This window comes from Cherax quadricarinatus, chromosome 55 (assembly GCF_038502225.1).
Source record: "Cherax quadricarinatus isolate ZL_2023a chromosome 55, ASM3850222v1, whole genome shotgun sequence".
Lineage (NCBI taxonomy): Eukaryota > Metazoa > Arthropoda > Malacostraca > Decapoda > Parastacidae > Cherax > Cherax quadricarinatus.
In genome coordinates, this window is record NC_091346.1 from 13,322,898 (window position 1) to 13,349,879 (window position 26,982).

General features: G+C 40.4%; 1 protein-coding gene across 1 annotated transcript in view; it reads left to right on the forward strand.

Moving 5' to 3' along the window:
- Positions 1 to 26,982, forward strand: part of LOC128699029 (7SK snRNA methylphosphate capping enzyme) — a gene marked incomplete at its 5' end in the record, with an annotated part of 106,885 nt that overhangs the window by 75,658 nt on the left and 4,245 nt on the right. The window contains 1 exon segment of the mRNA XM_070096832.1: positions 16,740 to 16,895. Coding sequence (XP_069952933.1) covers positions 16,740 to 16,895 — 156 coding nt within the window.

Sequence of the window (26,982 nt, forward strand, 5' to 3'; positions counted from 1 at the left end):
GTAGGGCCCCACCTTAGGGCGTTTTGCCTTACGGCATTCCTCTAATACGGCAATTTCAAATTGTGACTATAACTCGCTGTACGGCTCCCCGTCTTTCTAATACAGTGCGCCTCACCTGGTTTGTTTACATTCTCTGTGAGCACATCTCTCTACTGTGTCTGGAAACTTTCCAAAATTTCAAGTGGCTTAAAGCTATTGCATATTTTATATGTACTCTGATAATTATGTATTTATGTGTACCTGTACCTAAATATACTTTCACACTGTGCTGGCATGCAGGTACACATTAAAATCACTAAGAGTCTCTCTACTCTTGACGCCACATTAATAATAATGATCTCACATTAACCCCTTGACTGTCGCAACCCCCAATCCTGAGGTGTCTCCTGGTGTCGCAAAATTTAAAAAAAAAAAAAAAAAATTTTTTCTTATGAAATGATAGAGAATCTTTTCCCGATTGTAATGACACCAAAAAAACGAAATTTGATGGAAAACTGATGGAATTACGGTCTCGTGAAGTTAGCTACCTCAGCGATATTTACAAATCGGCAATTTCGCCCACTTTGAGCCCTATTTTCGGCTAATTCCATTGTTCCAGTCGACCAAACTCATAGCTATTTCTTTAGAACTCCATTTTTTCTATCGATTGAGTACAAGAAACTGCCCATTTACCAATTTCAACTACCCAATAACGTGGTCAGAAATTTGCAATTTGGCCAATTTAACGAAAATTAAAAAATATGACAATTTCAAAATAAGGTCCAGAATGAACAATGCAGACATTCCTGGCTCTAAAATAACATTTTCTTTGTTCATCAGTCATGTCTCCAGGCCCCTCTGATATTACTCTTGCTTTCTATTTTGAATTTTTATTCAAACAAAAAATAGATTTACTATTATGCAGACTACTGCAATACTGTAATAATTGTATAAGTAACATCAACCCATTCATGACTGCATATTAGAATGGCTAGTTGGACATTTATTGGACAATGACATCATTTGTTTACTTTTGAACATGGGCAAAAATCAAACATTTTCCCTACTTTGAGCTCCATTTCCAGGTTTTTTATAGTAAAATCAATCAAAATCACCTCTATTTCTATAATATGTTTTCCATTCTATCAAATGAGACCAAGAAAACGAGAATATAACCATAAATACTATACAAAAATAGACCACAAAGTCGGCATTATAATTAAAAAAAACGGTCGGAGTTTTTTTTTTTCTAATTATGCACTGCGTGCTCCAGGATTTTTTTTATATGGTGCACACTGACCACAGACCCATTCTCTCACATGTGGGCCTACCAGCTTTCTCCTTCTTGACTTGAAGCCGCTAGAATTTATGAGTATATATACGTCAAACACGGTACCTCGTAAGACGTATATATACGGCCGCGACAGTCAAAGGGTTAAATGTTGTATACAGTGGGACCTCAGTTTTCATTTGCCCTGGTTTTCATCAAATTTGGTTTTCGACGACTTTTATCATCAAAATATTGTCCCAGTTTTCATTCATCACCTCGGTTTTCGTCGGAGGAGTAGCACTGCAGTAGGCCTATTGGCCCATACTTGGCAGGTTCTTGACAAATCCAATCCGTTAACAGAATAAACGCTACCCAAGCAATAAGCTTTGATAATTCTATTTACTCACATGCAAGACCCACTCAAATCCATCTCCACTCGCTCATGTATTTATCCAACTTAATTTGAAACTGCCCAAGGTTTTAGCTTCAATAGGACCTTGGGTAGCTTTAAAAAGAGATTGGATAAATATATGAGTGGGAGGGGCTGGGTATAATTGGTGTCGTGGGTACATAACATAAGAAAGGAGGAACACTGCAGTAGGCCTGTTGGCTCATACTTGGCAGGTCCTTCACAAATCCAACCCACTAACAGACTAAATGGTATCCAAGCAATAAGCTTTGACAATTCTATTTACATAAGAATGGAGGAACACTACAGAAGGCCTACTGGTCCTTTGCACTCACGTGCAAATCCCACTCAAATCCATCCCTTCTCACTCGTGTATTTATCTGATCTAAATTTGAAACTACCCAAAGTGTTAGCTTCGATAACCCTACTAAGCAGACCGTTCCACTCATCAACTACCCTATTACCAAACCAGAACTTTCCTCTATCCTTTCTAAATCTAAACTGAACTATAGTTATTCTGTATAAAATGTATTTTTTATTAATACTTTTGGGTGTCTGGAACAGATTAATTGGATTTACATTATTTCTCATGGGAAAAATTGCTCCAGTTTTCGTCAAATTCGGTTTTCGTCAGACTTTCTGGAACCATTTAAAGACGAAATCCGAGGTTCCATTGTATTACGTTAATACAGTGGTACCTCGAGTTATGAATATAATTCATTCCAGATGGCTGTTCGAGTGCCAATACCAAGCAAATTTGTTCCCATAAGGAATAATGTAAGTTAAATTAGTCCGTTTCAGACCCCTAAAAATACACTTACAAAAGCACTTAAAAATTACACTTACATAATTGTTCGAGTTGGAAGCTGTTTGAAACCCAAGGTACCACTGTACTCAGTGGTGACCTGTACTTAGCTCAGTGGTGACCTGTACCTGTACTTAGCTCAGTGAGGACGTATCTAGTGTACTCTCTGTGGATTGAACCAAGATGCCCTCCATTGAGCAACTTCACCAGCAGCTTAAGGAGGAATTAAGGGTAGCGAAGCTAGAGATACAGTGCTTAACGGAGGAAAACAAGAGGATTTGTAGTAGTCGTCCTGTTGTGAGTCCTCAGGTCAAGAAAGGAACCTGGGCAGTGGCCGGGCAGCATGGAACGAAGTTGAAGATTAGGAAGACGAATGGAGAGGTAGAAACGATGAAGAAAGAGACTGCTGTGGAAACTGTTGTGGAAACATCGAATGCATTCTCTATGCTACCCGATGAGTGTGAGTCGACTACTGGGAACGTCATGACAAACGACACCAAGGAAGGTAAAAACGTTGTTGGGGATAGCCAGGTTAGGTACATGGATAGGGCCTTCTGCTTGAAGGATAGGAGTAGGAGACAAAGGGTTTGCTTTCCTGGGGCTGGGATGGAGGATACTGTTAGCCAACTTGACAACATCATGAATGGTAATGGGATCAATCTGATTATTTGCCTCAGTGCTGGAGGCAAGCATAGAAGTGAGGATTTAGTTATTAGGTACAGGACAGCAATAGACATAATTAGAAAGAAGGGGCAGTGCCCTGTTATATGTGGCATTTTGCCTAGAAGGGGTGTTGGAAATGAATGGTTGTCCAGAGCAATTGGTATTAATTGTTGGCTGGACAAACACTGTAAGGATAATGCAGTACCATTCATTGACAACTGGGACCACTTCTTTGGCCAAAATGACATGTATGCCAGGGATGGGATTTCTTGCTAGCTCAGTTGAGGGTGTTGTTAGGACTTTAAACTAGGATTAGTTAGAGGTATGGGTTTAGAATTGAAAAATACTGAGTATGGATACATTGACTTATGCTCTGATATTAAGAATCTTAACCCTTTGACTGTTTCAGGCCCCTCTCTGAAACTCATTCTATGTCGCCAAATATTCGAAAAAAAAAAATTATTTTTTCTTATGAAAATGTTAGGAATATTTTTACTAGTGTTTTAAGCCTAAAAAAAAATTTTTGCCATCAGTACTTACCGAGATATAGAGCCGCAAAGTTTGCAGAAATTGACGTGCGTACGGCAACAGCGGCAACTGCCGCCCACCCGGTATTCTTTTATTTACTCTAATTCAAAGGTTTCTTGCATTTTTCAATATTTTTCTTTTCCAGGTAACTTATGTGGCCTGTGAGACCAATGTAAGGTGCATTGTTCAAATATACACTCATTATTTACAACACAATAACAGAACAAACTTTATCACTATTAGTTTGTGTATACACTTTGTTTACACAAACAAACAATACAAAACAATGTTTATTACTATTGTTCCATAATATATATACATATGTACAGTCACTAACCACATTCCTAGAACTGCTGCAGCTTGTGGAACTCTTTGAAACATGGGTATATGCAGAGGGGCACTTCACACTCCTCACACATAAAACGAGTGTCTCTGCGTGTTTGTGGGCGTTTTGTGGTATGCATACATACATAACACCTCTTCTGAGCATTTTTCTTGGCAGTAGTAGGAGGCAGTTGTATGGGGTAGTGATCACCAGGCCTCATACGAGATGATGTCTGTGGGCGCTGGTCTATTGCAGGAGTTGCTCCTTGGTACTTTGCAATTATTTGTCTGATTACTGACAGGCAAAATTCACCATATTTTGGTGTTTTGTTGGTCTTCAACTTGTATATGTTATAAGCATTTAGCATAGAGATATCAACAAGATGGAAAAAAAGTTTGATATACCACTTATAACTCTTGCGCACACAGTCTGCAAACCCAATCTGCATGTCACATTTGTCCACTAAGCGCATATTGAGGTTGTAGTCCATGACAGCTGCAGGCTTTAGAATGGGTTCATTGGTCTCTCTGTTATCCCTGCCACTGGGTACCATTTCGTTTGTGTGAACTGATGTCAACAATGTGACATCACGTTTGTCATGCCACCGAAATGCCATGATGTCATTGGCAGCAAAGGCTTGCACCTCACCTCTGCGAGTGCCAGCGTCGAACCTTGGCATATGTTTGCGATTACCACGCACTGTGCCACACACGTCTGTCAAGTTCACTCACAAGAAATCACTGAGTAAGGGGCTTGTGTACCAGTTATCAGTAAATAACATATGCCCCTTACCAAGATATGGTTCCATCATTGTTCGAACCACATCACCAGAGATACCCAATAACTTCATGGTATCTCTCAAAGTATTACTGCCAGTGTACACAATAATATCTAAAACAAGACCACTTCTGCAATCACACAGTACAAATAGCTTTATACCAAAGCGTTTCCTCTTGCTTGGTATATATTGCTTGAATGAGAGTCTTCCTTTGAATAAAATCAAGGACTCATCAATAACAAGCTTCCTGAAGGGATAAAAATACATGCAGCACTTTTGTTTCAGGTACACAAACACATTTCTGATCTTATATAACCTGTCGCTTCTGTCAGACCTGGTTTTGTCTGAAAAGTGTAACATACGTAACAGTATCAGGAAACGATTGACACCTATAATATCACTAAAACCTGGAGTTGAAATCAGGCGATCTGTTGTCCAGTATGTGGTGACAGTGTGCTTATACACATGTGGCATAAGCATTATTGTGGCAAAAAACAGGTACATCTCTGCCACAGTTGTCTCCTTCCACTTGTGTAGCCGTGATTTTGATGAGAGAATTGTATTTGCCATGGTGTAATCACAGTATGTATTTGTTTCCCTGACAATGATGTCCATCAGGGGTTCATCGAAAAATAACTCAAAGCAGTCCAGTTCACTGGCATTGTTCCCAAGTGGACAAGATGGCTTTATTCCACTTTGTGTTTCATCAAAGTCATGGGGACTGGGAACAAACTCGTCACCGTCCTGCCAATCCCAGATGCGGTCTGCTGGTGGGGTCTGGATATTGTACCGTGGTTGTGGCTGTGCAGGTTGTGGTGGTGCAGGTTGTGGCAGTGTGGGGTAGGGTGAGGCTGGTTGTTCTGCTGAGTCAGCCGCGTGGGTAGTAGCATGGCCCGGTGATGGTGCCACATGGGCCGTGCCACCCTCACTATCACCACCACTGCCTCCTCCCTCACTGTCACCATTCATACCCATCGTTACAATATCGTCATCCTCACTATCAGGTCGTGGTGTAGGGCCACGGGATGTGCTCCCAGAGTTTCTCCTTCCCCTTGGAACAACATATGAAACACTACCAGACCGCATACTATGTCGTACATACTGGCGCTTCACTGGGGAATATTCACTCTCACTGTCACTAGAACTGCTTTCAATGACCTTGAAATCACTATCACTATCACTGCTATCATCAGGGTGTTGTACACGACCAAATAGTTTCCTCTTTCGTCCTGGTACAGGCGAACGTGAACGTGAACAAGCCGGCACAGCACCAGAGGTCGAAGGTTGTGGGTCATCTGGGTTTTCGTCACTATTTACGTTATCCTGGGCACTTTTTTCGGTAACACTCACTTGAAAACCCTTGAATTCACTGTCACTGACATTTTCATCGCTGTTAGAGCTATCACTTGGGAACAAAAGACCTCCAATCCGCCGAGGAGTGAGGAACTTCTTACCGAGAGGCATGGTGAAAATGGACTGACAACATGGTGTTCCCACAATGCACCGCTGGGTCCCAGATTTTTTTCACAGGGTGCACACCGACCACTGAGACCCATTCTCTCCCATGTAGGCCTACCAGGCCTTTGGCGCTCGATTTGAAGCCACTAGAATTTGTGCGTATAAATACGTCAGAAACATTGGCTCGTAAGACGTATTTATACGTCTGAAACAGTCAAAGGGTTAATAGTAACTGTCGTGGAGTAACTCTGGGTAATGATAATTTCAGAAATTGTGTAAAAACAAAGGTGAATGGGAAAAATGTGCAGAAGAAAAAACATATGATGGTATTTTATGCTAACAGTCGAAATGCAAGAAATAAGATTAATGAACTACGTTTGGTAGCACGTGCTAGAAACTTTTATGTCATTGCATTAACTGCAACATGGTATGATTTAAAGAGTTGGGATATGATTGCTGAGTGTAATATTCAAAGGTTTAAGTTGTTCCATGTGTATAGATGTAATGGGAAGGGGGGAGGAGTTGCATTATATGTACGAGAAAATATAAATTGTTGCATAAAAACAGGTATAAAAATAGATGTACGTAGTAGTAACAGAATCTGTTTGGGTAGAGTTTGTAGAAGGCCAAGAAAAACTAATTCTCTGTGTAATATACCAACCTCCTGGCTTGAATCACAATAGAGGAAGACTTCTTTGGGACGAAATTGTTAGGGCTTCTAGACACAATAATGTAGTGATAGTAGGGGATTTTAACTTTAGTCAAATTGACTGGACTTCTTTGACTGGTAATCAGGTGTCCAGTGACTTTATGGAAGTGGTTCAGGACTGTTTTCTGAAGCAGTGTCTAACAGAGCCTACCAGGGGTAATAATTTCCTCGACCTAGTCTTGTCAAATACGGAAACACTCATAAATAATCTGGAGATCGCTGAAGAGCTTGGCGTATTAAGCATTAACCAGGAATACGAGAATAATGATAATATTGTAAAAGTCCCTGATTTTCGTTCTGCCAATTTTAATGGACTTAGGGAACACCTGTCTAATCTCGATTGGGGTAATCTAGCTAATGATTTCATCGACGATGCTCATGCTTACGATTACGAAGGGATCTGGGAAGATATACTAAGCAACACAGACCCAAACTTATGCCTAGAACAGATTAACTCGGTGGCACTCGATGTATGCACAAGGCTTATTCCTCTAAGAAAAAGGAGGAGTAGATGTAAAATAGAAAGAGACAGGCGCTCCCTTTACAGGCGACGGAAAAGAATAACAGAGCGGCTAAAAGAGGTCAATATATCTGAAATGCGCAGGGAGACACTGGTCAGAGAAATTGCAAGCATCGAACTTAAGCTAAAAGAATCCTTTAGGAGTCAGGAATCGCGGGAAGAACTAAAAGCTATAAATGAAATCGAAAGAAACCCAAAGTATTTCTTCTCCTATGCCAAATCAAAATCGAGAACAACGCCCAGTATTGGGCCCCTACTTAAACAAGATGGGTCCTACACAGATGACAGCAAGGAAATGAGTGAGCTACTCAAGTCCCAATATGACTCAGTTTTTAGCAAGCCGCTAACCAGACTGAGAGTCGAAGATCAAAATGAATTTTTTATGAGAGCGCCACAAAATTTGATTAACACAAGCCTATCCGATGTTATCCTGACGCCAAATGACTTCGAACAGGCGATAAATGACATGCCCATGCACTCTGCCCCAGGGCCAGACTCATGGAACTCTGTGTTCATCAAGAACTGCAAGAAGCCCCTATCACGAGCCTTTTCCATCCTATGGAGAGGGAGCATGGACACGGGGGTCGTCCCTCAGTTACTAAAAACAACAGACATAGCCCCACTCCACAAAGGGGGCAGTAAAGCAACAGCAAAGAACTACAGACCAATAGCACTAACATCCCATATCATAAAAATCTTTGAAAGGGTCCTAAGAAGCAAGATCACCACCCATCTAGAAACCCATCAGTTACACAACCCAGGGCAACATGGGTTTAGAACAGGTCGCTCCTGTCTGTCTCAACTACTGGATCACTACGACAAGGTCCTAAATGCACTAGAAGACAAAAAGAATGCAGATGTAATATATACAGACTTTGCAAAAGCCTTCGACAAGTGTGACCATGGCGTAATAGCGCACAAAATGCGCGCTAAAGGAATAACAGGAAAAGTCGGTCGATGGATCTATAATTTCCTCACTAACAGAACACAGAGAGTAGTCGTCAACAGAGTAAAGTCCGAGGCAGCTACGGTGAAAAGCTCTGTTCCACAAGGCACAGTACTAGCTCCCATCTTGTTCCTCATCCTCATATCCGACATAGACAAGGATGTCAGCCACAGCACCGTGTCTTCCTTTGCAGATGACACCCGAATCTGCATGACAGTGTCTTCCATTGCAGACACTGCAAGGCTCCAGGCGGACATCAACCAAATCTTTCAGTGGGCTGCAGAAAACAATATGAAGTTCAACGATGAGAAATTTCAATTACTCAGATATGGTAAACATGAGGAAATTAAATCTTCATCAGAGTACAAAACAAATTCTGGCCACAAAATAGAGCGAAACACCAACGTCAAAGACCTGGGAGTGATTATGTCGGAGGATCTCACCTTCAAGGACCATAACATTGTATCAATCGCATCTGCTAGAAAAATGACAGGATGGATAATGAGAACCTTCAAAACTAGGGAGGCCAAGCCCATGATGACACTCTTCAGGTCACTTGTTCTATCTAGGCTGGAATATTGCTGCACTCTAACAGCACCTTTCAAGGCAGGTGAAATTGCCGACCTAGAAAATGTACAGAGAACTTTCACGGCGCGCATAACGGAGATAAAACACCTCAATTACTGGGAGCGCTTGAGGTTTCTAAACCTGTATTCCCTGGAACGCAGGAGGGAGAGATACATGATTATATTTTTTTTTTTTTTTTTTTTTTTTTTATTATCACACCGGCCGATTCCCACCAAGGCAGGGTGGCCCGAAAAAGAAAAACTTTCACCATCATTCACTCCATCACTGTCTTGCCAGAAGGGTGCTTTACACTACAGTTTTTAAACTGCAACATTAACACCCCTCCTTCAGAGTGCAGGCACTGTACTTCCCATCTCCAGGACTCAAGTCCGGCCTGCCGGTTTCCCTGAATCCCTTCATAAATGTTACTTTGCTCACACTCCAACAGCACGTCAAGTATTAAAAACCATTTGTCTCCATTCACTCCTATCAAACACGCTCACGCATGCCTGCTGGAAGTCCAAGCCCCTCGCACACAAAACCTCCTTTACCCCCTCCCTCCAACCCTTCCTAGGCCGACCCCTACCCCGCCTTCCTTCCACTACAGACTGATACACTCTTGAAGTCATTCTGTTTTGCTCCATTCTCTCTACATGTCCGAACCACCTCAACAACCCTTCCTCAGCCCTCTGGACAACAGTTTTGGTAATCCCGCACCTCCTCCTAACTTCCAAACTACGAATTCTCTGCATTATATTCACACCACACATTGCCCTCAGACATGACATCTCCACTGCCTCCAGCCTTCTCCTCGCTGCAACATTCATCACCCACGCTTCACACCCATATAAGAGCGTTGGTAAAACTATACTCTCATACATTCCCCTCTTTGCCTCCAAGGACAAAGTTCTTTGTCTCCACAGACTCCTAAGTGCACCACTCACTCTTTTTCCCTCATCAATTCTATGATTCACCTCATCTTTCATAGACCCATCCGCTGACACGTCCACTCCCAAATATCTGAATACGTTCACCTCCTCCATACTCTCTCCCTCCAATCTGATATTCAATCTTTCATCACCTAATCTTTTTGTTATCCTCATAACCTTACTCTTTCCTGTATTCACCTTTAATTTTCTTCTTTTGCACACCCTACCAAATTCATCCACCAATCTCTGCAACTTCTCTTCAGAATCTCCCAAGAGCACAGTGTCATCAGCAAAGAGCAGCTGTGACAACTCCCACTTTGTGTGTGATTCTTTATCTTTTAACTCCACGCCTCTTGCCAAGACCCTCGCATTTACTTCTCTTACAACCCCATCTATAAATATATTAAACAACCACGGTGACATCACACATCCTTGTCTAAGGCCTACTTTTACTGGGAAAAAATTTCCCTCTTTCCTACATACTCTAACTTGAGCCTCACTATCCTCGTAAAAACTCTTCACTGCTTTCAGTAACCTACCTCCTACACCATACACTTGCAACATCTGCCACATTGCCCCCCTATCCACCCTGTCATACGCCTTTTCCAAATCCATAAATGCCACAAAGACCTCTTTAGCCTTATCTAAATGCTGTTCACTTATATGTTTCACCGTAAACACCTGGTCCACACACCCCCTACCTTTCCTAAAGCCTCCTTGTTCATCTGCTATCCTATTCTCCGTCTTACTCTTAATTCTTTCAATTATAACTCTACCATACACCTGGAAAATCCTAGAGGGACTAGTACCGAACTTGCACACGAAAATCACTCACTACGAAAGCAAAAGACTTGGCAGACAATGCACCATCCCCCCAATGAAAAGCAGGGGTGTCACTAGCACGTTAAGAGACCATACAATAAGTGTCAGGGGCCCGAGACTGTTCAACTGCCTCCCAGCACACATAAGGGGGATTACCAACAGACCCCTGGCAGTCTTCAAGCTGGCACTGGACAAGCACCTAAAGTCAGTTCCTGATCAGCCGGGCTGTGGCTCGTACGTTGGTTTGCGTGCAGCCAGCAGCAACAGCCTGGTTGATCAGGCGCCGATCCACCAGGAGGCCTGGTCACAGACCGGGCCGCGGGGGCGTTGACCCCCGAAACTCTCTCCAGGTAAACTCCAGGTAAACTGTACAACGTGCACAGAGTATATACATTCCCCAGAGACAAATTAGGTCTAATAATAACAATCCCAAATGGGTTAATAGGAGGCTAAAGCATCTATTAGGGGAGAAAAGGGGAATTTATAGGTGCATCAAAAAAGGAGAGGCTAAGCTTACTGACCAATGTGTTCAGCTTAAAAGAGTAGTAAAAAAGGGGATTAGAAAGGCTAAATGTTACTATGAAATTAGAGTTGCTAATGACTGAAAGACTAACCCAAAGGGGTTCTTTCAAGTTTATAGGACGAAGGTGAAGGAAAAAGTAGAACCTCTGAAAATTGGGAATGGAGAGCTGACGGACAATGAACTGGAAATGTGTTCCATATTTAACCCTTTCAGGGTCGGCAAGCCCTCTCCTAAACTTCAAAAAAAAAAAAAAAAATTATTTTTTTCTTATGAAATGAAAGAGAATCTTCTGATCATAATGATGCCAAAAGTATGCAATTTGATGGAAAACTTACGGAATTATGCTCTCATGAAGTTAGCGGTCTCGACGATGTTTACGCATCGGCGATTTCGCTTACTTTGAGCCCTATTTTTGGCCAATTCCAATGTACTAGTCGACAGTTATCATAACTATTTCGCTAGAACTTCATTTTTTCTATCGAATGACTACAAGAAACCACCCATTTACCGATTTCAACTATCCAATAAGGTGGTCAGAAATTGGCAATTTTACCAATTTCACACAAATTTCAAAAGATGCCAGTTTCCAAATAGGGTCCAGAATAAACAATACAGACATTCCTGGCACTAAAATAACATCTCCTCTGCTCATTAGTCACGTCCCCAGGCCTCTGTTACATTTCTTTTGCTTTCCACTTTGAATTTTTATTCTCACAAAAAAATAGAAGATTTACTGTTATGCAGACTACTGCACTAGTGTAGAAATGGTATAAATAATATCAGCGCACTTGTGAAAGAATATTAGACTCATCAGTTGACGTGTATTGGATGCATGGCTTGATTTATTTACTTCTGAACTTTGGCAAAAATTGAACACTTCTACTTTGAGCTCAATTTCAGGGTACTTTTCATTGTGAAACCAATCAAAATCATCTCAATTTGTGTAATATGTCATGCATTCTATAAAATGAGACCAGGAAAACTAGAATACAACTATAAATACCATAGGAAAATACAGTGCAAAGTCGCTGTTTTAAACCAAAAACACGGTCGGAGTTTTTTGTTCTCATGCACTGTGTCCTGCAGGATTTTTTTTATACTGTGCACACTGACCACATAGACCCATTCTTTCATATGTAGGCCAACCAGCTTTCTCTCACTAGATTTGAAGGTGCTAGAATTTGTGTGTACTAGTACGGCACCAAACCTGGCGTGCAAGCCGTACTAGTACGGCACCAACCCTGAAAGGGTTAATTACTATTTTTTGTCAGTTTTTACACAGGAAAATATAAATGAGATTCCAGAAATTAACAATTATTCAGTTCCTGATGAATTCAAATTAACTAATATTACTGTCACAAGGGACATGGTTATCAAACAGATAGACAAACTGAAGCAAAATAAGTCCCCAGGACCCAACGAGTTGTTTTCCAGGGTACTTAAAGAATGCAAAGTGGAAATTAGTCAGCCATTAACGAGTGTGTTTAATGTGTCCATCCTTACTGGTGTTGTGCCTGAGATGTGGAAGATGGCTAATGTGGTTCCTATATTCAAATCAGGGGATAAGTCCATTCCTTCAAATTACTGTCCAATAAGCCTGACATCTATAGTAGGCAAATTCATTCTTTCTTTCAACACACCAGCCGTATCCCACCGAGGTGGGGTGGCCCAAAAGGAGAAACGAAAGTTTCTCCTTGTACATTTAGTAATATATACAGGAGAAGGGGTTACTAGCCCCTTGCTCCCGGCATTTTAGTCGCCTCTTACAACACGCATGGCTTACGGAGGAAGAATTCTGTTCCACTTCCCCATGGAGATAAGAGGAAATAAACAAGAACAAGAACTAGAAAGAAAATAGCAGAAAACCCAGAGGGGTGTGCATATATATATGCTTGTACACATATGTGTAGTGTGACCTAAGTGTAAGTAGAAGTAGCAAGACATACCTGTAATCTTGCATATTTATGAGACAGTCAAAAGACACCAGCAATCCTACCATCATGTAAAACAATTGCAGGCTTTCGTTTTACACTCACTTGGCAGGACGGTAATACCTCCCTGGGTGGTTGCTGTCTACCAACCTACTACCTTTAAGTAGGCAAATTATTAGAATCAGTTATTGCTGACATTATTAGAATTCACCTTGAAGAGCATAATTTGATTAATGAATCTCAGCATGGGTTCATGAGAGGTCGTTCCTGCTTGATAAATTTACTGATGCTCTTCAATAGAACATTTGAGGCAGTAGACAGTGATAAAGAATATGATATTGTTTATTTGGATTTTAGTAAAGCCTTTGACAGAGTACCTCACAAGAGACTCTTAAGAAGAGTGGCAGCTCATGGTATAGGAGGTAAAATTCTAGCATGGATAGAGGCATGGTTTGCCAACAGAAAGCAGAGAGTTTCTATTAATGGAGTCAAATCTGAATGGGCCCTCTTTTGTTCATAATTTACATTAATGACCTAGATGAAGGAATTACTAGTGACATGAGCAAATTTGCTGATGATACAAAGATAGGCCGTATGATTCATTCTGAGGAGGATTTGGACAAATTAATGTCTTGGTCTGAAAAAATGGCAGATGAAGTTCAGTGTGGATAAGTGTAAGGTACTAGTCCTTGGGAATGAAAATAACCCTTGAAGCTATAAACTAAGTGAAGTAGAACTTGATCATACAGAATGTGAAAAAGACTTGAGAGTCATGGTAAGCAGAAATCTGCAGCCAAGACAGCAGTGCCTAAGTGTGTACAACAAGGCTAACAGGTTACTAGGATTTATTTCAAGAAGTATAAGTAACAGAAGTCCAAAAGTTATTTTACAGCTCTATACATCACTAGTGAGGCCTCATTTAGATTATGCCACTCAGTTTTGGTCTCCTCACTACAGGATGGATATAGACTCATTGGAGAGCATACAAAGAAGAATGACTAAAATTATTTACTGTGTAAGGAATCTACAGTACGAAGACAGATTTTTAGAGCCTTGAATCTCCACTCTCTGGAGAGACGTAGAATGTGGGAAGATATCACTGGAATGTATAAGTGGATGATGGGTATAAACAAAGGTGATATTAATAAAGTACTGAGGGTGTAGAACCAGGTAAGAACCAGAAATAATGGATTTAAGTTGAATAAATTTAGATTTAGAAAGGACATAGGTAAATACTGGTTTTCGAACAGAGTTGTGGATGCGTGGAATAATCTCCCGAGTAGGGTGATCGAGGCTAGGACCTTAGGTAGCTTTAAAAAGAGATTGGACAGATATATGAGTGGGAGGGGCTCGGTTTGATTGGTGTCATTGGGTACGGGAGGATATTCTTGGGAAGCTTTGGGTAAGGGTCGTTTTGATAAGGACCTGCCTTGTATGGGCCAGTAGGCCTTCTGCAGTGTTCCTCCATTCTTATGTTCTTATCAAAACTTATTTCTTGGGTAACATTGCAAATTGGGTTGGGGAAATGTTTTGTTGGTGGGAAGGATTGTAAAGGACCTTCCTAGTATGGGCCAACAGACCTGCTGCAGTGTTCCTCCTTTCTTATGTTTTTATAGACATTTCCATTAATCCATCTATGATACTTATATAGTAAACATGCTATGTAACATATAAACATGATAAATACACCTCACAGTAGAATAAATTAACATAAATATGAGATATGGTAGCCAGGCGACTTGTAGGAGTGACGGCAAGAATAACGTTGTCTCTAGTCCAACATCAGAGAAAATGTGTACACTATAATATTACTGGGGGTAACTAGAAAATTATTCCTTTCGTATGCCTTCACTCAGATTGTCATATCTTCTAAAAATGGTGTTACATGAGAATGGGAGTGTTCCTCTTTATTTATTCTACTGTATCAACGTGGAAACAACTTGTACACTTTGCAAAGTGTTTGTATTATGGTATAATACAAACATATGAACCAATAACCAGACACGTCTGTTGGTTTACATTATGTGTAGGTGGGGTGGGGTGTTCTGGGCTGACCAGGCTGGCTACCATACTTCCCAAACCTGACTTCCTACAAATAAATACGACTCGCCTCTCACCCTACATTAAGACTACAAATATTTTAAGGTAAGTAATGGGTGTACTGTGTGTGTATTTTACTTTTTATTGTTTTTAATGCCTAGTTCTGTTGCTAACTTAATATATGTTAGTGTAAACTTGTTGTCTGGCATTTATATGCATTTATAAGTGGAAAAATTGGCATTCTGCTTTCCAATGATGTCTGCTTTCTGGCAGTAGCCTGGAACCTAACCTGCTGTAAAAGTAGGGCCCTACTGTACTTCCGGGAAGTTTTTTGACAATAATAATTTAATATAGTTTGTAATTGATGCTGGCTATTTTAGCTTGATTTTTCATTGAAAATTTTGTTGAAAAATAAAATAGGAAACAGATTATTTTTTTAACTCAAAAAGCATCTCCCACCAAGTCAGGGTGATCCAAAAAAGAGAATACATTGACCAACATTTTCTGAATCGCTATCTTTCGAGAAGTGTGCTGCCATCACAGATTACCTTCTGACTACAACATCCCCACCCCTCCTTCAGAGCACAGGCACTGCCCTTTTCACCTCCAGCATCCAAGTCCAGCTAACTGGTTTTCCTGAATCCTTCATTAAAGCTACCTTGCTCACACTCCAACAGGACATCCATTAAAAGCCAGTAGCCCTAAATAACATGCTCACACAAGCCTGCTGGATTCTCAGTCCTTGAAAACTCAAAGCCTTCTTTACTCCCTGCCTCCTACCATTCCTGGGACAACCTCTGCCCCTCTTCCCTTCCACCCCAGATTTATACATACCTCATTGACATCCTGTCCTTTTCCAGCCTCTCTACAAGCCAAAGCTGCATGACCCTTAAGATCTTAAATTGATTATAATAATAATCTACATATTTTTTCTTGAACAGACTTGGATAATATTGTAAAGGGCAAATAGAAATTTATTCATTGGTTAGTGGCATTTAAGAATTGCTCAATTACTAATATATTTATCAACTTTTTTTTTTTCAACAAACTGGCCGTATCCCACCAAGGCAGGATGGCCCAAAAAGAAAAACGAAAGTTTCTCTTTTTAAATTTAGTAATTTATACAGGAGAAGGGGTTACTAGGCCCTTGCTCCTGGCATTTTAGTCGCCTCTTACAACACACATGGCTTACGGAGGAAGAATTCTGTTCCACTTCCCCATGGAGATAAGAGGAAATAAACAAGAACAAGAACTAGAAAGAAAATAAAAGAAAACCCAGAGGGGTGTGTATATATACGCTTGTACATGTATGTGTAGTGTGACCTAAGTGTAAGCAGAAGTAGCAAGACGTACCTGAAATCTTGCATGTGTTTGAGACAGAAAAAAGACACCAGCAATCCTACCATCATGTAAAACAATTACAGGTTTCCATTTTACACTTACTTGGCAGGATGGTAGTACCTCCCTGGGTGGTTGCTGTCTACCAACCTACTACCTATAATATTTATCAACTAACTTAATTTTTTTTTTATTACAGAAACGAATTTTTGAAAATTATATAAATATTCGCTTATTTCCTGACAAGTTTAATGACTTCCTGCTGCATGAAGTGGGGTTCAACACAAGTGAAAAAATAATCACGCCACACCATGCTTCTCGTGGCTTCCAGAGACCAATCATCATCTATACTAAGGTAAAGCTGGAAAATAACAACTGTTGAATGATATACAATTTTCTTCAATTATCACCTAGTTTTTATCTCATTTCTGTAGTCATTCATCTTGCTGACTGCACTGGTGCACTTCTGGAAAGACAGCTAGGGAATGAATGTTGATAAATGTGTCTCCTTTCTTTTCGGGATTATCCTTCCTAGTGCAAGATGGCTGATGTGTTAAAATTAATATTGGGTAACTATGTAAACAAAAATTTCCTTGTACAGTACTACCAACATTCATTTATTTATAGTTATTAGAAATATGCCACAGTATTGTTATCAGCTAATTTTGATGGTATTGGTATTGTTACATTGTCATCCCTTTTACTTTGATGGTACAGTTCTCACTACATGCCCTGGTGTGGGGTAGCTTATATAAGGCCTTATAAAGTCTAGGGTTCAATAGGGGAATACAGTGGAACCTTAACTTATGAGTTTAATCCGTTCCAGGAGCTAGCTCGTAACTCAATTTACTTGTATATCAAATTAATTTTCCTCATTTAAATTAATTGAAAAGCCATTAATTCGTTCCTGCACTCTGGAGACGAGAAAAAATACTTGAATATGACCCTATTATCAACTGTACAACTTATTTATCTATCACAGTTCATCTAATATGACATAATATAATTAGCACAGAAACATGACACATACTCTAACATGAATAAAATAGGCCATAATATGGTGGCAGAGGCAGCAGCAAAAGTGTCACCATATCTGTCCCAATTTGACTATAGTATCTTCCCATGTTCTTACTGTAAGAGAAAACGGAGTATTTTTGAGGCTAACTGCAGTAGATCACTAGGACCCATGGTTAGAAAAAAGAAATTTGGCCAAATGACTGTAAAAGAAATGCAAACAAGCACGAGAGAACTGCCTCCACAGGGATGTAAACATGTTTAATGCTTACCAGCTGTGCCAACTAACAGAAGCAATCTGAATTATTATTATGTACGTATTATGCATTATTATTATTATTAATTTAGGGAACTGAAGCTCTGTCATTATTATAATTATTATTATTATTATTAATTTAGGGAACTGAAGCTCTATCATTATTATTATTATTATTAATTTAGGGAACTGAAGCTGTATCATTATTATAATAATTATTTATTTATTTAATAATTTAAACATACATACAGAGGTACAAAAAAATACAGGTAAGAGCAGCATGCCAAAGCCACTTGTATGCATAGCATTACGGGCAGGCTTAAAATTAACTTAAGATTAACTAAGCAATGATGTAATCAGTGATAAAGCATTATTGTAAACAGATAACAATAAAGCACAAATGAGTATTACAAAGACAGGTCATAGGTAGTAGGTTGGTAGACAGCAACCACCCAGGGAGGTACTACCGTCCTGCCAAGTGAGTGTAAAACGAAGCCTGTGATTGTTTTACATGATGGTAGGATTGCTGATGTCTTTTGTCTGTCTCATAAATATGCAAGATTACAGGCATGTCTTGCTACTTCTACTTACACTTAGGTCACACTACACATACATGTACACATTTATTTATACACACTCATCTGAGTTTTCTTTGATTTTATCTTAATAGTTCTTGGTCTTATTAATTTTCCTTTTATATCCATGGGGAAGTGGAATAAGAATCTTTCCTCCGTAAGCCATGCGTGTTGTAAGAGGCGACTAAAATGCCGGGAGCAAGGGGCTAGTAACCTCTTCTCCTGTATATATTACTAAATGTAAAAGGAGAAACTTTCGTTTTTCCTTTTGGGCCACCCCGCCTCGGTGGGATACGGCCGGTGTGTTGAAAGAAAGAAGAAAGATATATACATATATATATATATACATATATATATACATATATATATATATATACATATATACATATACATACATCTAGGTTTTTCTCCTTTTTCTAAATAGCTCTTGTTCTTTATTTCTTCTATTGTCCATGGGGAAGTGGAAAAGAATCTTTCCTCCGTAAGCCATGCGTGTCGTATGAGGCGACTAAAATGCCGGGAGCAGTGGGCTAGTAACCCCTTCTCCTGTAGACATTTACTAAAAAAGAGAAGAAGAAAAACTTTATAAAACTGGGATGTTTGAATGTGCATGGATGTAGTGCGGATGACAAGAAACAGATGATTGCTGATGTTATGAATGAAAAGAAGTTGGATGTCCTGGCCCTAAGCGAAACAAAGCTGAAGGGGGTAGGGGAGTTTCAGTGGGGGGAAATAAATGGGATTAAATTGGAGTATCTGAGAGAGTTAGAGCAAAGGAAGGGGTAGCAGTAATGTTGAAGGATCAGTTATGGAAGGAGAAAAGAGAATATGAATGTGTAAATTCAAGAATTATGTGGATTAAAGTAAAGGTTGGATGCGAAAAGTGGGTCATAATAAGCGTGTATTCACCTGGAGAAGAGAGGAATGTAGAGGAGAGAGAGAGATTTTGGGAATGTTAAGTGAATGTATAGGAGCCTTTGAACCAAGTGAGAGAGTAATTGTGGTAGGGGACCTGAATGCTAAAGTAGGAGAAACTTTTAGAGAGGGTGTGGTAGGTAAGTTTGGGGTGCCAGGTGTAAATGATAATGGGAGCCCTTTGATTGAACTTTGTATAGAAAGGGGTTTAGTTATAGGTAATACATATTTTAAGAAAAAGAGGATAAATAAGTATACAAGATATGATGAAGGGCAAAATGACAGTAGTTTGTTGGATTATGTATTGGTAGATAAAAGACTGTTGAGTAGACTTCAGGATGTACATGTTTATAGAGGGGCCACAGATATATCAGATCACTTTTTAGTTGTAGCTACACTGAGAGTAAAGGGTAGATGGGATACAAGGAGAATAGAAGTATCAGGGAAGAGAGAGGTGAAGGTTTATAAACTAAAAGAGGAGGCAGTTAGGGTAAGATATAAACAGCTATTGGAGGATAGATGGGCTAATGAGAGCATAGGCAATGGGGTCGAAGAGGTATGGGGCAGGTTTAAAAATGTAGTGTTGGAGTGTTCAGCAGAAGTTTGTGGTTACAGGAAGGTGGGTGCGGGAGGGAAGAGGAGCAATTGGTGGAATGATGATGTAAAGAGAGTAGTAAGGGAGAAAAAGTTAGCATATGAGAAGTTTTTACAAAGTAGAAGTGATGCAAGAAGGGAAGAGTATATGGAGAAAAAGAGAGAGGTTAAGAGAGTGGTGAAGCAATGTAAAAAGAGAGCAAATGAGAGAGTGGGTGAGATGTTATCAACAAATTTTGTTGAAAATAAGAAAAAGTTTTGGAGTGAGATTAACAAGTTAAGGAAGCCTAGAGAACAAATGGATTTGTCAGTTAAAAATAAGAGAGGAGAGTTATTAAATGGAGTTAGAGGTATTGGGAAGATGGAGGGAATATTTTGAGGAATTGTTAAATGTTGATGAAGATAGGGAAGCTGTGATTTCGTGTATAGGGCAAGGAGGAATAACATCTTGTAGGAGTGAGGAAGAGCCAGTTGTGAGTGTGGGGGAAGTTCGTGAGGCAGTAATTAAAATGAAAGGGGGTAAGGCAGCCAGGATTGATGGGATAAAGATAGAAATGTTAAAAGCAGGTGGGGATATAGTTTTGGAGTGGTTGGTGCAATTATTTAATAAATGTATGGAAGAGGGTAAGGTACCTAGGGATTGGCAGACAGCATGCATAATTCCTTTGTATAAAGGCAAAGGGGACAAAAGAGAGTGCAAAAATTATAGGGGGATAAGTTTGTTGAGTGTACCTGTTAAAGTGTATGGTAGAGTTATTATTGAAAGAATTAAGAGTAAGACGGAGAATAGGATAGCAGATGAACAAGGAGGCTTTAGGAAAGGTAGGGGGTGTGTGGACCAGGTGTTTACAGTGAAACACATAAGTGAACAGTATTTAGATAAGGCTAAAGAGGTCTTTGTGGCATTTATGGATTTGGAAAAGGCGTATGACAGGGTGGATAGGGGGGCAATGTGGCAGATGTTGCAGGTGTATGGTGTAGGAGGTAGGTTACTGAAAGCAGTGAAGAGTTTTTACGAGGATAGTGAGGCTCAAGTTAGAGTACATAGGAAAGAGGGAAATTATTTCCCAGTAAAAGTAGGCCTTAGACAAGGATGTGTGATGTCACCGTGGTTGTTTAATATATTTATAGATGGGGTTGTAAGAGAAGTAAATGCGAGGGTCTTGGCAAGAGGCGTGGAGTTAAAAGATAAAGAATCACACATAAAGTGGGAGTTGTCACAGTTGCTCTTTGCTGATGACACTGTGCTCTTTGGAGATTCTGAAGAGAAGTTGCAGAGATTGGTGGATGAATTTGGTAGGGTATGCAAAAGAAGAAAATTAAAAGTGAATACAGGAAAGAGTAAGGTTATGAGGATAACAGAAAGATTAGGTGATGAAAGATTGGATATGAAAGATGAGGTGAATCATAGAATTGATGAGGGGAAAAGGGTGAGTGGTACACTTAGGAGTCTGTGGAGACAAAGAACCTTGTCCTTGGAGGCAAAGAGGGGAATGTATGAGAGTATAGTTTTACCAACGCTCTTATATGGGTGTGAAGCATGGGTGATGAATGTTGCAGTGAGGAGAAGGCTGGAGGCAGTGGAGATGTCATGTCTGAGGGCAATGTGTGGTGTGAATATAATGCAGAGAATTCATAGTTTGGAAGTTAGGAGGAGGTGCGGGATTACCAAAACTGTTGTCCAGAGGGCTGAGGAAGGGTTGTTGAGGTGGTTCGGACATGTGGAGAGAATGGAGCGAAACAGAATAACTTCAAGAGTGTATCAGTCTGTAGTGGAAGGAAGGCGGGGTAGGGGTCGGCCTAGGAAAGGTTGGAGGGAGGGGGTAAAGGAGGTTTTGTGTGCGAGGAGCTTGGACTTCCAGCAGGCATGCGTGAGCGTGTTTGATAGGAGTGAATGGAGACAAATGGTTTTTAATACTTGACGTGCTGTTGGAGTGTGAGCAAAGTATCATTTATGAAGGGGTTCAGGGAAACCGGCAGGCCGGACTTGAGTCCTGGAGATGGGAAGTACAGTGCCTGCACTCTGAAGGAGGGGTGTTAATGTTGCAGTTTAAAAACTGTAGTGTAAAGCACCCTTCTGGCAAGACAGTGATGGAGTGAATGATGGTGAAAGTTTTTCTTTTTCGGGCCACCCTGCCTTGGTGGGAATCGGCCAGTGTGATAATAAAAAAAAAAAATAGGTTATATGGTTGCATGCATTGCTGTACATTCATTAGAATGGAGTATTTTGTTAGGTAGTGTATTTAAAAAATAACAAAGTTAGATTGGGTCTTAGGTTTAACATTTATGTGATATAATTGTGAGAAACATTTAAGATATACAATTTATAAGGTTCAGTTATTCAGTATTTATTTGGTTTTGGGTGAGTAAGTGAGTAGTGTTTCTTTTATATTTACAGGTAATGAATTCCAGATTTTAGGGCCTTTTATGTGCATTGAGTTTTTGCATAGCGTGAGATGGACACGAGGAACATCAAAGAGTAATCTGTGCCTTGTGTTATGGTCATGCGTTCTGTTGAGGTTGGCAAGGAGATGTTTGAGGGGAGGGTTAATATCAGAGTTAAGTGTTCTATGTATGTAATAGGTGCAGTAATAAGTATGGATGTTTTGTATGGTGAGTAGGTTTAGTGTTTTGAATATTGGTGGAGTGTGCTGCCTGTAGTGGGAATTTGTTATCATTCTGACTGCAGCCTTTTGTTGGGTAATTAGTGGTCTGAGATGGTTAATTGTTGTTGAGCCCCATGCACAAATTCCATAGGTGAGATAGGGGTAAATAAGAGAGTGATATAGGGCCAGGAGGGCTGACTGTGGAACATAGTACCGTATCTTCGATAGTATGCCTACGGTCTTGGAAATTTTCTTAGAAATTTGTTGTATATGTGTATGAAATTTGAGTCTATTATCAAGATGGATTCCTAAGAATTTTCCCTCTGTTAGCTTTGTGATAGGTGATCCGTTTATCATTATGTTAAGAGGGACATCTGTAGCTCTGTTACCAAACTGAATGAAGTAGGTTTTGTCAATGTTTAGTGTAAGTTTGTTAGTCCTCATCCAGGTAGATATTTTCTGTAATTCGGTATTTACAGTATTGGCTAGCATGACTGGGCTCGGGTGAGAGAAGACGTATGTAGTGTCATCTGCAAATAGTGTGGGTTTGAGTAATTGCGAAGCATTTGGTAGGTCATTTATGTATAGGAGAAAGAGAAGAGGGCCAAGGACACTTCCTTGTGGGACACCAACTCTAATTGGTTGTGCGGAAGAGTTTGCCCCATTTGTGTACACATATTGGCTTCTGTTGCTGAGGTATGACTTGAGGTAGTTGAGGGAGTGCCCTCTTATACCATAGTGTGACAATTTTATGTGGAGCAAGTCATGGTCAACTGTATCAAAAGCTTTACGTAAGTCAATGAAGATCCCCAGTGGGACTTCTTTTTTCTCTATTGCAGTGTATATATGTTCTAGCATGTGTATAATAGCATCATTAGTATTTTTATTAGGCCTGAATCCAAATTGGCAGGGGTTGAGTATGTTTTGGGAAATGAGGTAGGAGTAGATTCGTTTATAAATTAATTTTTCAAAGATTTTTGAGAGACGGTGTAAGTTGGATATTGGCCTATAGTTATTCAACTCTGTTTGGTCTCCTCCTTTATGGATCGGGGTGACCCTTGCTATTTTGAGTACTGTAGGGAAGGTGGAGGATTCAATGGATTTGTTAAAGAGTGTTGCAATGATTGGTGATAGCACTTGTGACAGTTTTTTGTATATAAAGGGTGGTAAGGTATTTAAATCTCCTGCCTTGTTTTTTAGTGTGTTGATAATAAGGGAGACTTCGTATGGGTTAGTCAGAGCTAGGAACAGTGTGTTCGGGTAGTTGCCAGTGAGGTAGTCATTTGGTGGGGTATCTGAGTTTGGGATTTTATTGGCAAGGTTTTGTCCTATAGTGGAGAAGAAATCATTGAGTCTGTTTGTTTGTTGTTTCTGTTGGTGGGAGTTGGGGTTCATCTGATTTTGCTAATTTTATTTCGCTATTTTGTGATATGTTTTTTGTTCCTAGAATTTCTGATAGGGTTTCCCAGGTCTTTTTTATATCACCTCGTAAGTTGGATAATCTGTTCTCATAATACAGTTTTTTTTTGCCCTTCTTATCAGGCTGGTTAGGATTGACGAGTAACGTTTTGTTTGGTCTCTGGTTATGTGACCCATTCTGTACTGTTTTTCATATAGGTGTTTTGTATTTATGGATTTGAGAATGCTGGGTGTTAGCCAGGGACTGTTCAGTCTCTTAGCTGTCATCTGTTTAGTTTTTTTTAGGGCAGTGCTTATTGTAGAGGTATTGGGTCTTTTTTAGAAAATTATTAATACATTCGTCAATATCTGTATAGATTTCTAGCTCAGATGAACAAGGAGGCTTTAGGAAAGGTAGGGGGTGTGTGGACCAGGTGTTTACAGTGAAACACATAAGTGAACAGTATTTAGATAAGGCTAAAGAGGTCTTTGTGGCATTTATGGATTTGGAAAAGGCGTATGACAGGGTGGATAGGGGGGCAATGTGGCAGATGTTGCAGGTGTATGGTGTAGGAGGTAGGTTACTGAAAGCAGTGAAGAGTTTTTACGAGGATAGTGAGGCTCAAGTTAGAGTACATAGGAAAGAGGGAAATTATTTCCCAGTAAAAGTAGGCCTTAGACAAGGATGTGTGATGTCACTGTGGTTGTTTAATATATTTATAGATGGGGTTGTAAGAGAAGTAAATGCGAGGGTCTTGACAAGAGGCGTGGAGTTAAAAGATAAAGAATCACATATAAAGTGAGAGTTGTCACAGTTGCTCTTTGCTGATGACACTGTGCTCTTGGGAGATTCTGAAGAGAAGTTGCAGAGATTGGTGGATGAATTTGGTAGGGTGTGCAAAAGAAGAAAATTAAAAGTGAATACAGGAAAGAGTAAGGTTATGAGGATAACAAAAATATTAGGTGATGAAAGATTGGATATCAGATTGGAGGGAGAGAGTATGGAGGAGGTGAATGTATTCAGATATTTGGGAGTGGACGTGTCAGCGGATGGGTCTATGAAGGATGAGGTGAATCATAGAATTGATGAGGGGAAAAGGGTGAGTGGTGCACTTAGGAGTCTGTGGAGACAAAGAACTTTGTCCTTGGAGGCAAAGAGGGGAATGTATGAGAGTATAGTTTTACCAACACTCTTATATGGGTGTGAAGCATGGGTGATGAATGTTGCAGCGAGGAGAAGGCTGGAGGCAGTGGAGATGACATTCTGAGGGCAATGTGTGGTGTGAATATAATGCAGAGAATTCGTAGTTTGGAAGTTAGGAGGAGGTGCGGGATTACCAAAACTGTTGTCCAGAGGGCTGAGGAAGGGTTGTTGAGGTGGTTCGGACATGTAGAGAGAATGGAGCGAAACAGAATGACTTCAAGAGTGTATCAGTCTGTAGTGGAAGGAAGGCGGGGTAGGGGTCGGCCTAGGAAAGGTTGGAGGGAGGGGGTAAAGGAGGTTTTGTGTGCGAGGGGCTTGGACTTCCAGCAGGCGTGCGTGAGCGTGTTTGATAGGAGTGAATGGAGACAAATGGTTTTTAGTACTTGACGTGCTGTTGGAGTGTGAGCAAAGTAGCATTTATGAAGGGGTTCAGGGAAACCGGCAGGCCGGACTTGAGTCCTGGAAATGGGAAGTACAGTGCCTGCACTCTGAAGGAGGGGTGTTAATGTTGCAGTTTAAAAACTGTAGTGTAAAGCACCCTTCTGGCAAGACAGTGATGGAGTGAATGATGGTGAAAGTTTTTCTTTTTCGGGCCACCCTGCATTGGTGGGAATCGGCCAGAGTGATAATAATAAAAAAAAAATAATAAATAATCCTTGGAACAAGGAGCTAGTAACTCCTTCTCCTGTATAAAGTACTAAATTTAAAATGAAAAACTTTTATTTTTATATTTAGGTCACCTGCCTCGGCGGGATACCTGGAGAGGGTTTTGGGGGTCAACACCCTCATGGCTCAGTCTGAGACCAGGCCTCATGGTGGGTCAGGGTCTGATCAGCCAGGCTGTTACAGCTGGCTGCACACAGACTGATGTACAAACCACAGCCCGGCTGGTCAGGTACTGACTTTAGGTCCCTGTCAGTGCCTTCTTGAAGATAGCCAGGGGTCTATTGGTAATCTCCCTTACGTATGCTGGGAGGCAGTTGAACAGTCTTGGGCCCTTTACACTTATTGTGTTGTCTCTCAGTGTACTCGTGGTACCCTCACTTTTCATTGGGGGAATGCTGCACTTCTTGTCGAGTCTTTAGCTTTCATAGGGAGTGATTTTCGTGTGCAAGTTTGGTACAGATCCCTCTAGAATTTTCCAAGTGTACATTATCGCCTATGTTCCAGGGAATAAAAATCATCTGTCACATCTGAATAAGTTATAACCTGGGATCCATATATTGTTGTCAAAAGGATCCTTTATGTGGGTCTCTGTGAAAGCTGCAAATATTGCATTAGACTCTGTGAGCAGTACCTTGATGTAAGGAATTTTGTTGTTTGTTGATGGCTTTAGATCCTGCATGTTTGCAAAGACAAGTGTCGTTATATTGGTGGAATTTACAGGGGGTTTTGCTGGCTCTACTATCTGTTGTTATGAAGTAGGGGCCAATGACTGTGCCTCTGCTCCAGAAGTGTTTTCAGTTTGTGTAAGATTTCTGTCATTTCTTGCTAGTCTTTTTTTTCTTCCTGGCACTAAAAAACCTCTTTCTCTGCCAAGGTTATGGCTTCCCTCTTTTGTTTCCCATAGCCTGGCTGGTCTGTGTCTTCTCGTTTCCTTTAGATGATGTGCCTGGCAGTATACGTTGTAGCATTTTCTTTCATGGAGTGACGAGTGACACATTTCGGGGTGACGTAAGTTACAGGAAGGGGAGTTGCACCCTTCTGTTGTCATGTAGGTGTGGCTTTTTTTGGGATGGTCAAAGGTGCATGTCCCACCTGTTTTACCAGATATACCATGCCTGCAGATACCCAAGGCATAGAATTTGCATAGGATTGGAATTTTGTTTGCTAGGATTTTTTGTGGCTGAGTTTGCTGCTGGTGCATTTTTTTTTTCTGT